General features: G+C 49.3%; 1 protein-coding gene across 8 annotated transcripts in view; it reads right to left on the bottom strand.

Moving 5' to 3' along the window:
- Window positions 1-1,153: 1,153 nt before the first annotated feature.
- The window catches only part of mcf2la (mcf.2 cell line derived transforming sequence-like a), a 51,879-nt gene continuing 37,769 nt past the window's right edge, over window positions 1,154-15,263 (bottom strand). For 3 of the 8 annotated variants that reach the window (XM_034289727.1, XM_034289730.1, XM_034289728.1), the window contains exons 9-29: window positions 14,484-14,598; window positions 14,270-14,389; window positions 12,066-12,257; window positions 11,669-11,860; window positions 11,327-11,486; window positions 10,917-11,061; window positions 10,434-10,500; window positions 10,187-10,302; window positions 9,804-9,966; window positions 9,473-9,691; window positions 9,126-9,347; window positions 8,674-8,845; window positions 8,490-8,562; window positions 7,900-7,997; window positions 7,574-7,666; window positions 7,386-7,403; window positions 7,054-7,137; window positions 6,688-6,768; window positions 5,886-5,995; window positions 5,546-5,771; window positions 1,154-3,199 (exon numbers count right to left, since the gene is read on the bottom strand). In XM_034289727.1, coding sequence (XP_034145618.1) covers window positions 3,120-3,199; window positions 5,546-5,771; window positions 5,886-5,995; window positions 6,688-6,768; window positions 7,054-7,137; window positions 7,386-7,403; window positions 7,574-7,666; window positions 7,900-7,997; window positions 8,490-8,562; window positions 8,674-8,845; window positions 9,126-9,347; window positions 9,473-9,691; window positions 9,804-9,966; window positions 10,187-10,302; window positions 10,434-10,500; window positions 10,917-11,061; window positions 11,327-11,486; window positions 11,669-11,860; window positions 12,066-12,257; window positions 14,270-14,389; window positions 14,484-14,598 — 2,746 coding nt within the window. In that variant the 3' untranslated portion in view covers window positions 1,154-3,119. The remainder of the gene's footprint in view (window positions 3,200-5,545; window positions 5,772-5,885; window positions 5,996-6,687; window positions 6,769-7,053; window positions 7,138-7,385; window positions 7,404-7,573; window positions 7,667-7,899; window positions 7,998-8,489; window positions 8,563-8,673; window positions 8,846-9,125; window positions 9,348-9,472; window positions 9,692-9,803; window positions 9,967-10,186; window positions 10,303-10,433; window positions 10,501-10,916; window positions 11,062-11,326; window positions 11,487-11,668; window positions 11,861-12,065; window positions 12,258-14,269; window positions 14,390-14,483; window positions 14,599-15,263) is intronic. The other 5 variants (XM_034289725.1, XM_034289726.1, XM_034289729.1 and 2 more) reach the window with 5 other exon arrangements.

Here is a 15,263-nt window from a genome sequence, read left to right as displayed (position 1 = left end):
CACTAAATGTAGTGAATGCTAAAATTCACATCTTAGAGCTGAGTAATAAGGGAGAATCAGCATAATATCCAAGGGTGTTATATTTAATCAAACATATTTCGTTCTAGCCCAACATGAACTGTGTGTGTTGTGTCTTAACGTGCTATCCTGATATTTGTCTGTAGCCTATGTTGTGCTGATGTGCAAAACTTGTAAATGGGTAGGTCTTTACACATTATTATCTGTAATAATGTCTGATTATGGTTTAAGAATTAGTTTAGAAAGAGAATGGTTTTAGAATGAGTTCCTTTCCTGTTCCAGACTCCATCATAGCACTGAGACCGCACTCGTGAAGGTGATAAATGACCTTCTAATGGCCTCAGACAACGGTTCAGCAACCGTCCTGTTGCTTCTTGATCTTAGTGTTGGCTTTGACACTATTGATCAGTCCCTGTTGGAATCTCTGGAGTTACGCAGTCACGTTCTAACCTGGTTTAAATCTTATCTGAAAGATATCAGTTCGTATGTGTGGATGACTTGTCCTCTGACAAATCAAAGGTATGTTTTGGTGTTCTTCAAGGCTCGATTTTGCGCCCATTATTGTTTTCACTATATGTGCTGCTCCTGGGTGATGTCATCCGGAACCATAATGTCAGTTTTCACTGTTATGCTGATGACGCACATAAAAGTGATGAAACATGTAGAAGCCCCAAAATTAGCTACTTTGGAAGCATGTGTTTCAGATATTAGGAAATAGATGACGGACAACTTTTTGCTTTTAAACTCATGAAAAACAGAAAAGCTCGTTTTAGGACCCAATTAACAAAGAGTTTTGTTGGCAGATCTCAGTGCACCACGACGATTTTATGGTCGTAACTCAAAAAAACTGCGAGAAACCTCTCCCCACCCCCCGTCCATCTGGTCAGGCTTCTGACATGGATTAGGTTTTATAGATTCTGGACTCAGCCCAGATGCATTTATTAATTATTACAACTTGTACTCTTAAAATGTTCACCCGGCCCAGTCGGGTTTCCCCCCAAATTTCGTTTGCTTCTTGCTCATCAGGTTTCAGGCTGGGTGTTTTGTAAAAGCATTGTGACAACTGCTAATATAAAAAGGCTTCATGAATAAACGTAATTGATTTAAGTGAGAAAAAACACAATTGAAAACGAACTGAATGAAAGAATGTTTCAGGCTTTATTCAAGCTGCTTTAATAATACACCTCAGAAATACTTATTTACACATATACACTGATATGAATGCATATCATTAATTTATATAAGATCTGTATCAACACTTGTTACCATAGGAAAATAAAGACATTAATGCTGCAATGTGCTGCATAAAAATGTGACAATAACATTTTACAGGGTGCAAATCAAAACAGTATACAGTAGAACAAGTTATCAGTTATAAAACAGTTATAACCAACACCATTTAAAACCGTTTGTGTGTGGACGTTTGAGACAACCATTATTCTTAGTTCAACTTTCCACATGTGACGTATAGAGAAATCTTTAGTTTTCAGTGTACAGACTGCATTCTGAAATGAGCAAAGTGATGATATTTGTATTCATATATTTTCTCGAGAGATAAAAAAAAGACCATGAAAACATATTGCCTGACTACTAACCATGACACAAGTTCTGCGCTGAACGACAGCTACGTCTTTTCAGTCAGAAGCAGCCACCATTAGAAGTCAATTGTGTCTTTGAAATGAGAGGTGTTCTACAAAAATAACTCATCAGAGATTGGATATTCCCTTGAAAATCTAACCAATCAGAGTATCATAATCATCATGCAGACCATCTCTGACTCATTGTGGATTAGACATGTAAGTTAGACGGAGCAAGGTGGAAGGGTAGCCAGGCAAAAAGCATGCCCCAACAACCAATTCATTTAATATGAGGTATAGGATTATAATTTCTGTACACACCTTTCTCAAATAACTTAAATTATACACATTAACGCATACAAATAATGCCTGTAAAGTTTATAAGCTCTGATACATTTCACAGTTATTTCAACACCAAGACCTGACATCAGTCTTTACATGGGAATCACAATCTTGACGGGATTTCTTTGTTGTTTATCTGATTTATTCTGAACCAACTGAAGCAAATCCTGAGAATTGTTATTGTAGAAGTTTTTGTTATACCTGTCAGTCGTGCAACAGTGCACCTGGTGGTGCAAAAGCCCAACGGTCTCAGATCTCCAGGAACAAAGCCAAAAGTTCAGGTCTAATTCCACAGACCGAACAGGTGGAGGCTCAAAGACCAGGGAGGAAGAGGGGCTGAATATGTTCTGGATTCGCTCTGGTCTAAGCCGTAGATGCACAGATTTGACCAAACTGTTTGAAGTATTTCATGACCGGGGGGGTATATTAGAAACCCATTAAATATAAATCCATCAGTTTTTTTTTTTTATAGTCACTCATGACTGGACTGGGAGACTGTCTGTCACAGATAAACATTATGACTGTTACCTGACTGTTGATGTGTCGAGTGCAGTAGTACAGCGCCTGTCATCTCACTGCCAACTTACTGTAGAGGGGCGGTACCACACTAGGCTAACAAAGCCTGCCTGGGTTTGTGTGATCCATGCCCAGGGAAAGGAGCGGGTGTATACTTCCCTGTCTCTACTTGTCTGACAGGTTAGTGATGTAGTGGGGAACAAATTGCTGTGGACATTTTAGTTCACAGATTGTCATAAAAAGAATGTGCCTCCAATTCTTTCAATGCATTTCTATTCCACAAAAGCTGAATAAACTGTTGGGGGGGGGGGGGGCAGTTGAGCATTGTTTACCCCCACTAGAACACTGACAAGTAGGGGAGAGGCCTGTACTTCCAGGTGTTTGAGTGGATCATCAACATACAATGATTCCCCAATGTGTGCCAGCCTTCAATCCCAGTTAAAGGCTAGGTCACTCCAATTTGTCCCTGAGAGTAATGTCCAGAGAGCAGTTAGTCCTTAACACCCTTTTCACACTGACCGGTAAGCATGGCTTGTTGCTACATTCCATGCTGCCTAAACTTCAATATGGGAGAGTGGATGAGACAAGTGCACATGTCATATCAACAGCCAACCACTGGGCGGTGCTGTAACTGCATCTCAGGTCTCACGGGGGGGGGGTGGAACTTCAGGGCTTGATGTCAGAGAAACTTGTGTAGGTTTCACTGCAGCTGGAAGATGTACTGAGGTTGCCCGTTACGCTGCCCTCTGTTACACAACAAAAGTTACACAAGTTCACACAAGAGTCCAACAACACCTCTAAAACAAAACATTAATATAAAAATAAAATGAAGGTATTATTATTTACATATCTTCCACTATTATACAAACTGAGAGTCTATGATTAAAAGAGACAGACAGACAGAGACAGACAGACAGACAGACAGACAGACAGACAGAGACAGACAGACAGACAGACACAGACAGACAGAGACAGACAGACAGACAGAGACAGACAGACAGACAGAGACAGACGGACAGAGACAGACGGACAGAGACAGACGGACGGAGACAGACGGACGGAGGGAGACGGACGGAGGGAGACGGACGGACGGACGGAGGGAGGGAGACGGACGGACGGACGGAGGGAGACGGACGGACGGACGGACGGAGGGAGGGAGACGGACGGACGGTGGGAGGGCGGGAGACGGACGGACGGAGGGTGGGAGGGCGGGAGACGGACGGACGGAGGGTGGGAGGGCGGGAGACAGAGGGAGGGAGGGCGGGAGACAGAGGGAGGGAGGGCGGGAGACAGAGGGAGGGAGGGCGGGAGACAGAGGGAGGGAGGGCGGGAGACAGAGGGAGGGAGGGCGGGAGACAGAGGGAGGGAGGGCGGGAGACAGACAAACAGAGGGAGGGCGGGAGACAGACAAACAGAGGGAGGGCGGGAGACAGACAAACAGAGGGAGGGCGGGAGACAGACAGACAGAGGGAGGGCGGGAGACAGAGGGAGGGCGGGAGACAGACAAACAGAGGGAGGGCGGGAGACAGACAAACAGAGGGAGGGCGGGAGACAGACAAACAGAGGGAGGGCGGGAGACAGACAAACAGAGGGAGGGCGGGAGACAGACAGAGGGAGGGCGGGAGACAGACAGAGGGAGGGCGGGAGACAGACAGAGGGAGGGCGGGAGACAGACAGAGGGAGGGCGGGAGACAGACAGAGGGAGGGCGGGAGACAGACAGAGGGAGGGAGGGAGGGAGGAAGGGGGACAGGGAGGGAGGGAGGAAGGGAGGGAGGGAGGGGGACAGACAGACAGACAGAGGGAGGGAGGGGGACAGACAGACAGACAGAGGGAGGGAGGGGGACAGACAGACAGACAGAGGGAGGGAGGGGGACAGACAGACAGACAGAGGGAGGGAGGGGGACAGACAGACAGAGGGAGGGAGGGGGACAGACAGACAGAGGGAGGGAGGGGGACGGGGGAGACAGAGGGAGGGCGGGAGACAGAGGGAGGGCGGGAGACAGAGGGAGGGAGGAGGGGGGACAGACAAACAGAGGGAGGGTGGGAAACAGAGGGAGGGAGGAAGGGGGACAGACAAACAGAGGGAGGGCGGGAGACAGACAAACAGAGGGAGGGAGGGAGACAGACAAACAGAGGGCGGGAGGGAGACAGACAAACAGAGGGCGGGAGGGAGACAGACAGACGGACGGAGGGAGGGAGGGAGGGAGGGGGACAGACAGACAGAGAGAGGGAGGGGGACACACAGACAGAGGGAGGGAGGGAGGGGGACACACAGACAGAGGGAGGGAGGGAGGGGGACAGACAGACAGAGGGAGGGAGGGAGGGGGACAGACAGACAGAGGGAGGGAGGGAGGGGGACAGACAGACAGAGGGAGGGAGGGAGGGGGACAGACAGACAGAGGGAGGGAGGGAGGGGGACAGACAGACAGAGGGAGGGAGGGAGGGGGACAGACAGACAGACAGAGGGAGGGAGGGGGACAGACAGACAGACAGAGGGAGGGAGGGGGACAGACAGACAGACAGAGGGAGGGAGGGGGACAGACAGACAGACAGAGGGAGGGAGGGGGACAGACAGACAGACAGAGGGAGGGAGGGGGACAGACAGACAGACAGAGGGAGGGAGGGGGACAGACAGACAGACAGAGGGAGGGAGGGGGACAGACAGACAGAGAGAGGGAGGGAGGGGGACAGACAGACAGAGGGAGGGAGGGGGACGGGGGAGACAGAGGGAGGGCGGGAGACAGAGGGAGGGAGGAGGGGGGACAGACAAACAGAGGGAGGGTGGGAAACAGAGGGAGGGAGGAAGGGGGACAGACAAACAGAGGGAGGGCGGGAGACAGACAAACAGAGGGAGGGAGGGAGACAGACAAACAGAGGGAGGGAGGGAGACAGACAAACAGAGGGAGGGAGGGAGACAGACAGACGGAGGGCGGGAGGGAGACAGACAGACGGAGGGCGGGAGGGAGGGAGGGATGGGGACAGACAGACAGAGGGAGGGAGGGGGACAGACAGACAGGGAGGAAGGGGGACAGACAGACAGGGAGGAAGGGGGACAGACAGACAGAGGGAGGGAGGGAGACAGCTTGTGTACCTGAGCTACTAAGGGACTGTGAGGACTTGGACTCTGTGATGAGTGTGAGGAGGTTGGCTGCTGCTACCCAGCCGTCTTTGCTACTCCTCAGGTTCCTAACAAACCATTGGCCGTCATCTCCCTCCTTAATGAGCTGCACCGTGTCTCCACTCTTCACCGACAGATCCTGAGGCCCTCCCTTCTCCTTCTCATAGTCAGCCACTACCGTGAACCTGCCGCCGACAGCCTGGGGTCACAGCACAAAGGTCGTCGGTGTCCCGCGTGTTAGGCTACCACATATATTTGCTGGTGAACGGCCAGTCACTTCTCTTCTATGTTGTGACTTGCGACCACGACTCACCAGCTTCCTCCCTCCCTCATCTTCGGTATCAGAGTTCATCGGGTCCTCGGCACTGGAATACCCATCATGCTCTTCTGATGCGTCCATGGAGAGTGAGGCTTTGCTCCAACCTACACCGTGGGAGAGACAGATGGGGCGTAATGTAGCAAAATCTGCATTTAGCAGTGGCACCGAACGCTCAGAGGCATGTTCAAGATATATATTGAGGTTGAGAGAATGTTACTGCCAAACATCGGCCAAACGTAAAAACAGGTGTGACAGTCGAGGGAAAGAAGCATGAAGCCTGACAATCATAAACAGGACAAGGCGTTAACGGTGATAGGTGAAACATGAAGAGATAACATGATGCAAACATCCAATTGAGAGAGTATGCTATAATCCCCAAAACAGAAAACAGAACCACAAGAACCAAATCGTGGTTCGAAGGTGAACATGAAGATGGCACCCAGTGACAGCTTGATCAGTGCATTGTGATCAGTCCGAAAGAAACACACAGCAACCAACGCCAGCCAAGACCAACACCACAACAACATGCTACCGAGAGAGACGCACTGTTCCGATCAGTGATCCAACATCTTAAATCAAAACATAAAGAGTAAATACGTTTAGCTTTTCTTCATTTTGTGAATATCACACATTAAGATATTCAATAGCAAAAGATAGTATTTCTCTGTGAATGTGGATCAAGCCAGTGATTTGTGATTATTTGCTGGAAGGTTGGGGGTTGATTGTGTGAAAGACAGAGAGCAAGTTGGAGCCCAGGCACACAGCAGTAATGGGTCCAGCCGTGGCATCACTCTACCTCTCCTCTTGGCCTGTAAGAGACTAGAGGTGCTGAGCCATTTGACCCCGCTCAGTGGGATGTGGGGAGTCTGACCGGGCTCTGAGGAAGAGGAGAAGCACCGGCAGTCAACTCTCAGCAGAACTCTGAGCTGGGCTCAAATGCATTTTGAAGGTTCCTGGTCGGTTCGGCGTCTAAAGCTAAACCAGGTCATTGGACTTCGGCAGACGAAGTTGATCTAGCACACAGAATTTACAAATGCCTTTCATGATGGTGGCACGGAGATCGATGTAAGGAGGATGGGACAGTGACAGGATGGTGCTGGAATGACTTCAGTTACAGTCAGGTTGGGGGAGATGAAACACTGGTGGGGGTCAGAGGGAATACCTTTAAACCCAAAGGGAGTGGGGTCACTCTTAATCTCGTGGCGTTTGGCTTTGTGGTCGGGGCTAAGGGGGGATCCTGTCGCTCCAAGGAGACAGAAACAAAGGAAGAAGGAAATGATAAAGGGAGGGAAAGAGGAACAACTGAGAGAAAGGAAAGAACAACCTTAAAACAGACTAAAAAGAATTTGATCCAAATATTATTACAGAGCTGTAGATAAAGAAGGGACTAACTAAAAAAGACTCTGCAGTCTAGTCTGGACTAAATCTAATATTTTAGCTATTAGTTACAAACTATATATAACTGGAAAAATGCATTGGTAATGTTAGACTTACCACCAGGGGGCAGACATTCTACAAAGGAAAGTGTGCCAAAACATTAGTCCTCAAAAAACCCTAACGCGGCTGGCTTGTGAAAAGAATGTGCCTTGCGTCAAATCAAATTAACAAGATAGGTTACGAGTTAACTTGGGAATGGAGAACCTATCTTTGCCTTCCTTTGTCATCCAGTAGTCTAAGGTTACCTTTCGGACTCTTCAGATTGCTGAAGCCTTGAAGGGTAAAACGCTTTTTAGCCACTGAAGCCCTGTCAGTTGTGGGACTGGTGACTGGGTCCTCTACAGCCAGGTAGATACAGAGAGGTGAGACAGGAAGAGAGGCAGAGCAAAGCGGATTGAAGAGGAAGGAAAGCTCAGGTTGAAAGGTAAGAGACAAAAGAGGAGGAATCCATTGCTATTGGTACAAAGAGAAAGCTGGTTAACAGGGGCAGCCAGAGTTCACACTAAAACGGCATCAAAGGCTCATTAGCTTGTTCGGTACCTTTAGGGGTGCGTCATTCTTTAAAGCTCACCTTTGTGTTTTGGAGAGGAGGCGTTTTGGTCAGAAATCACAGCATCAGCCTTCTTCTCTTCTCCTTTCTTCACACTCTTCTGAGAGTTTTTAAATGGACTGATGGGGATTACAAAAAGGTAATAAAATAAACATATACACTTAAAACATATTTTTCTCTTTTGTCAAAAAGACTACCATCTTACCTCAGACCCATACATGACTACCATCTTACCTCAGACCCATACAAGACTACCATCTTACCTCAGACCCATACAAGACTACCATCTTACCTCAGACCCATACAAGACTACCATCTTACCTCAGACCCATACAAGACTACCATCTTACCTCAGACCCATACAAGACTACCATCTTACCTCAGACCCATACAAGACTACCATCTTACCTCAGACCCATACAAGACTACCATCTTACCTCAGACCCATACAAGACTACCATCTTACCTCAGACCCATACAAGACTACCATCTTACCTCAGACCCATACAAGACTACCATCTTACCTCAGACCCATACAAGACTACCATCTTACCTCAGACCCATACAAGACTACCATCTTACCTCAGACCCATACAAGACTACCATCTTACCTCAGACCCATACATGGGCTGTTGGTGGTTGAACTCGGAGTTGTTGGGTCAGATGCCTTCTTTTGACTGGATTCTGGAACAAAATATCCCAGTTAGGTACAGAATACTAACACAACAACAGAGAAGGTAGAATGCAACTTTGGAGTGTGTGTGTGTATAATCCCTCTGAGACTCCCTGTTGTACCTCTGTAGGCATTAAGCTGACCAGTCAGAACCTTCCGGATTTCATTCACCCATGATGTTTTTATGTCTGGCGTTGCAGCCTGGACAATAAACACCTCCTCTCTGGAATTACACCAGATCTCAAACTTCTTATTATCACCTTTGGCACTCTCAGTGATGCCCACTGCACTCATCTGTTTGACAGAAAAACCAAAGAATATAACTTCAGAGAAGATCTGAAGGACAGTTAAACAACAAGGCACCTTTCGGGTTTGTGGTAAGCCTTCATTAAATCACAGCTAAGGGCGGTTCTTACGCACACATTTCAAACCCTTGGTACACAGTGTCATATAACACTGCTTTCAGCCAATCCGCTTTCACGGTTCAAACCGCCCGATACATAACACACTGCAGTCAATCCATACTGAACAGATACCAAACTAAAAAGCAGGGTTCACAGACAGACAGACTCACGCTGAGCGAGTGTTTGAAGCTGTAGGAGGGGGCCTTCTCGTAACCCTCTCCGTTCTCCTCCCGCCTCTTGCAGAAGAGCAGGGCCTTCTCATGCAGGAACAGGTGTCTCTGCATGGGCTTGAAGCGGGCCAAGTCCTTGACCTTAGCGTGACCTTTCTTGTGTTCCGTCCACACGCTGAACGAGCCCTGCATTAGCAGTCTGCCCAGTTCTGAAAGGTTTCCCTAGGGATCAATACATTCACAGGACCATCAATCAGCCGATCGCAAAACTAACAAGTAGCAACAAGTAGCAAAACTAACAAGTAGTAGCCTAAATAGCACGGAGGACAGGGGTGTGGTTTGCTGACCTCATATCCTGTGATGGCGATGAGGTGCATGGAGTCATTGACGGCCTTCAGGATGCCAAGGATGGAGGACAGCGCCTCCTGGAGGTCCTCCGACCCCTCACATCCCTTACTGTACTTCAATAGCTCCTTGAGTATCAGCTGGTACTTCGTTATTCTCTGCACAGGCTTGAGGAGGTACGAGTCTAACCCCAGCTTGTGTTCCAACTTCTTCTGGCACTCCTTTGTCAAACAAATAGCCTCATATGATTGAAAAACTCTGATAATGATTACAGTATACTGAGTTTTGGGACCCTATGACAGACTCGGTCATGAAAGCGGTTTGACAGGTTACCTGGAAGAAGGCACAGTCAGAACACTGTCTCCACAGGCTTTCAGAGCGAGGCTTGTTTTGGCAGTACTTCTCATATATCTGAAGGTCGCCCATCCTCTCCAGGAAACACTGTCCGACCAGCTCAGGGACCTCCATGTAGGTCTCCAACTCCCTGAGGAACGTCCTGCATACAGGAACAACGGTCACAGGTTAGAAACACACACAGCTACCCTCATGGGGACTAGAAAATAGAAATTGCATGCTCCCTTGCCCTAATCTTAACCCTAAACCTAACCTTAACCTCAATAAAGTAACATTTATGCCTAAACTTTACCTTGATGTAATGCCTAACCTTAACCCTAAACTTAACCAACAACGCCTGGACCCTAAAGAAACACACCCACCTCTTGTGAAACTGGTAGATCTCAGGCATGTTGCCAAACAAGACATCCTTCTTGTTGAGCAGAGGTCCAGGTATGAGGTGGGCCATGGCCGGGTTATCCATCTCAGCAGCGTAACCCTGGAAAAAGAGCGTATTCGCCAGGCTACATCACTACATTTACCAGGCTGCCAGTCGCAAGGCGGGGTGGATGTGAGGTAATGGTGAGGTAAGGTCAACCTCTGGTGGTCATAAAGAGGACTGTCACTCACCTGCAGTACACAGAGTAGCTCTTCCACATACGCTCTCTCAGTCTCCAACAGCTCATTCATTACGTGGCTGTGGGTATAGAACAACAGACTTCCTTTAACTCCACCGAGTGATATTTCCATTTTCACATCCTACACCAAGTGAATTAAATCTATGGGATCTGTTTCTATATGGGGTCTGTTTCTTTAGATGGTCTTCCAACAGAACATCAGCTTGGGGGAGACTGAACCATCACTCATATTATTCTGTCATGGAAGATTCGCAATTATATCGTTCTCCATGCATTTCAAGCCATACCTCGGATGTAGAAGTTGCCAATACAGCCATAACTCCCATTCAGAAAGAAAACATTAATCATTAAAACCACCAACATTAAGGTGGGGTCAATTTAAAAGACAAAAACAGTCACATGCTTATAACGTTTATCCCCGGCATACAGTATGACATCATTCCCCTAGCTTTCAACCCCTGACCCCAGGTCTTACCGTCGGAGAACAGCCAGGTTCTCCTCCTCCTCAGACAGAGAACCATGTCTGCTGCAGCCGTTCTGCACCTGGATCTCCACTTTCCTGCAGTTTCCGACGTTCAAAACATTCTCCTCAGCATTCATCTTCTCTGGATCCCTGAGAGCTACAACAAAGAGGAGGGAGAACATAAGAAACGCTCGGCTAAATGTCAAACTACCAACGAAAGTGAGTCTCTTCAGTCCGGGCTTTTGAGGAAATGTCTTTATGTCTTGATTATTCAAGGGGTAACAAATACGGGTGTTAATTCTATGCCACTAGGTGGCGATGAAGGCTTCATAGACGACGACAGAAGGTAAATGCTGAGGAAGATGGTGTGGACCAGGATGTTGGTATGAGGGGGGGGGGGGGGGGGGGGGCAGTATACTCACTAGAGGAGGACATGGGGGCCTTGAGTATGGCTTCAGGCCTGGGTGCCACTGGCTGGATGGGTCGGGTCTGTTTGGCTGCCAGCTTCTTTAGACTGACCATCCTCTTCTCAAACATCTCCAACATGGACGCCTGCTTCTGAATCACCTTCTCCACCTGCTCCTGTATCGACAGATAAAAAGGGGTGGGAACACGAGGAGATAAAAGCGGCGTCCTCTGCCCGGCCCTGTTCAGTTGTCCGACTATACCGGGGAGGGCGTGAGTTTATCCAGACCACATGGAGAGAAACGTAACACATTTAGCCCTACTGGTCAGGTCTGGTGACTCCAGGGGACGCTACCGACCTTGAGCTCCGGTTTGAGGATGGAGTCGTAGTCTCTCCAGATTGCGTTGCAGTCCGTGATCTGGTATTGGGAGGCCGTGTCCAGGTACTTCTCCAACTCCAGCAGGGCCGCCTCCGCCCCGTCCTGAGACTGACATTTGTCCACCGGCTGGGAGGCAAGGAGGTAGATCCCCTCGTCACACCACCTCAACGCCTGGGGAGGGAAGGAGGGAGACGCAGAGAAGAGGGCTAAACGTTTGCCGTGTTCCACACCTCAGGTGGGTTTACCGGCGGGGTCACGTGGACTGGGTTTGGCCACGAGGAATGTCGCTCGAATCCTGGGACGGCGTCACGGCTCCCGGGCAGATACAGTCCCTGTTGGCCTGGTTCGCTCTCACCCTCCTTCCACACTTCCTTACCTTCTCCAGAGAGTGGTGCAGCTCCATTGCCTTGAAGAGCAGGGCCTTTTTGGTCTTCAGGACAGAGGTGATCTCCTCGCACGCTGCTCTCAACTCACAGCACTTGGGCATGATGGAGTCTTCAGCGTAGTGGGCGTTCTCGATCAACCCATCGCCCTCAGTAACCAGGGACAGGGCCCTGTCCAACACATCCTAGAGAGCAGGAGGAATGCTGATCAGAACACACCCCCACACAGAAACGGGTTCACACAAGCACGCCGGCAAACAAACACCAACTTTCAGATCCAGCTTATTTTTAAACCTAACCTAAACTCTAAATTCTAACCTGAGCTAACTTTACCATGTCTAATAGAATGCGCTCACGCTCAAACTCACTCGCAGGGAATAAACAAAAGGGGAAAAACCCCAGTTAAGATCAAAGCGGTCATAATGGAAAGCCATAAAACGCATGTGACCCTCCAAAAACAGCCTCTGCAAACAATGAGTTGACTGTCTTGTGAAGGGCTTTATTGAGCATTACTGAGTCAACGGAGTTCATCAACATGTAATGGGTACCAGGGAGCAGACTATCAGAGAGCTGCAGAACCAGCCCAAACAGAGCTCAAGCCCTGCCACAGCCAGCAGCATCACAGCCCCTAACAAATAACCCTACCTCCTCTACATTACAGCCCCTACCCGACATAACCCTACCTCCCTCAACATTACAGCCCCTACCCAACATAACCATACCTCCCTCAACATTACAGCCCTTACCCGACGTAACCCTACCTCCCTCAAAATTACAGCCCCTACCCAACATAACCCTACCTCCCTCAACATTACAGCCCTTAACCGACATAACCCTACTTCCCTCAAAATTACAGCCCCTACCCAACATAACCCTACCTCCCTCAACATTACAGCCCTTACCCGACGTAACCCTACCTCCCTCAACATTACAGCCCCTACTCAACTTAACCATACCTCCCTCCACATAACACACCATTCACAACATAACTCTCCCTCAACATCACAGCCCCTCCCCAACAAAACCCTAGCTCCCTCTACATCACAGTCCCTCCCCAACAAAACCCTAGCTCCATCTACATAACACACCATTCACAACATAACTCTCCCTCCACATCACAGCCCCTCCCCAACAAAACCCTAGCTCCCTCTACATCACAGTCCCTCCCCAACAAAACCCTAGCTCCATCTACATAACACACCATTCACAACATAACTCTCCCTCCACATCACAGCCCCTCCCCAAAAAAACCTAGCTCCCTCTACATCACAGCACCTCCCCTACAAAACCCTAGCTCCCTCTACATCACAGCACCTCCCCCACAAAACCCTAGCTCCCTCCGCACTGCAGCCCTGCGGACCTGCAATGATCTGGGCTACTGAGGGCGACAAGCTCTCTTCCTCCACACTCTCATCCAACCACCAGCACACTCTCCCTCCCCCCAACACACAATCATCTTTCTCTCCCCCACCTTACCAAGTGGAGCGGAGCAGGACCTCACTTGGGCTGCTTACGACAATATAACAACGTATATATACAGCTGTTTATACAGCTCTGGAAAAAAAGAAGAGACCACTGCACCTTTTACTTTCCTTTCCAAAAGAGTCGAAAAGGAAGGTTTTGGGTGAGGGGCAGAAGGGTTCAAATTAAGAGACCATCTGCAAATTGAACGCTTCTGTTCCTCACTCAAAAAGAAAAAGGTGCAGTGGTCTACATTTTCTACCAGAGCTGTATATATAAATAACCACGCGAACAAAACCAGCACACACAGCTGGCGTTGTTACGTTCTGAGAGGCAGCGGGCCACGTTATGCAGTCCCAGAAGGCTTACTGTACTACAACCATGGAGTCCCAGGAGGCTTACAGTACCACAACCATGTACGTGTGAACCAACCCACAGCCGCTTCGTCCACGGAGTGAGTCTCCTCCGCAGAGTCAATACGGTCATTGAGATGAATGGACTGTTTATGGGGCTGCAGCTTTCCCCAGAGGGTCGTGGTGTAGCGCTGGATAACAGCTAGAGGAAACCCGGCTCAACCCACGCCGATACCACCGCTCTCACCTCACCAATCATGGCTCTCAATTCATTTCACCGAAAGCACTTTGGACCGGTCAGACAAATGGATGAGGTGGGGGGAGGGGGATGTGCACTATCGGGAAGACGAGGGTGTCTGTGTGTGTGTCCCCGTCTCTCTTACACAGGCTCTCTCCTCCACGCCGTTGAGTTCCCGTAGGATGTGTTCTGCGTGGGCGGGGTTGATGCCGACCTCAGAGAACGCCGTTACCCTCTCGGACACCACGTCCAGCTGGGTACGCACCTGAACACACACAGACGGGAGGACAGGTAGGGTCAGAACAGACGCGTCCACCCGCACGCTACACAGACAGACAACTGATCCCTGGTCCCCTCACCTCACGAAAGTAGTGTTCAAAATGGCGAAGCTGCAGACACTGCTCCAGCTTGGTCTGGTGCCTGTCCCAGAAATCATCAAACGCCGTCTCCGTCTCGTCTAGTTGGCCCAGTAGTCTACAGGAAAAGACACAGTCATGAATGGAGAGGGTTGTGGGGGAGAGACACAGGGACACACACATACAGAGAGAGAGAGAGAGACACGGAGGGAGAGAGAGACACGGAGGGAGAGAGAGACACGGAGGGAGAGAGAGACACGGAGGGAGAGAGAGACACGGAGGGAGAGAGAGACACGGAGGGAGAGAGAGACACGGAGGGAGAGAGAGACACGGAGGGAGAGAGAGACACGGAGGGAGAGAGAGACACGGAGGGAGAGAGAGACACGGAGGGAGAGAGAGACACGGAGGGAGAGAGAGACACGGAGGGAGAGAGAGACATGGAGGGAGAGAGAGACATGGAGGGAGAGAGAGACATGGAGGGAGAGAGAGTACCCGTTGTTCACTCTGAGCATTTTGTTATTGCTGAATATTTCTGACAATGCTTGTTATTGTTGTTCTTGATGTCACCTTAAATGGGGCTGCTACCGTGTAGACTCCTTCTTACTGTACTTCTAACTTTGGCAATATGGTTGTAATAACTGTCATGCTAATAAAGTTGAATTGAATTGAGAGACAGAGAGCGCAGAGAGAGAGAGCGCAGAGAGAGAGAGCGCAGAGAGAGAGAGCGCAGAGAGAGAGAGCGCAGAGAGAGAGAGCGCAGAGAGAGAGAGCGCAGAGAGAGAG

Source organism: Esox lucius, chromosome 22, assembly GCF_011004845.1.
Source record: "Esox lucius isolate fEsoLuc1 chromosome 22, fEsoLuc1.pri, whole genome shotgun sequence".
NCBI lineage: Eukaryota > Metazoa > Chordata > Actinopteri > Esociformes > Esocidae > Esox > Esox lucius.
This window is presented reverse-complemented; position numbering and strand designations above follow the sequence as displayed.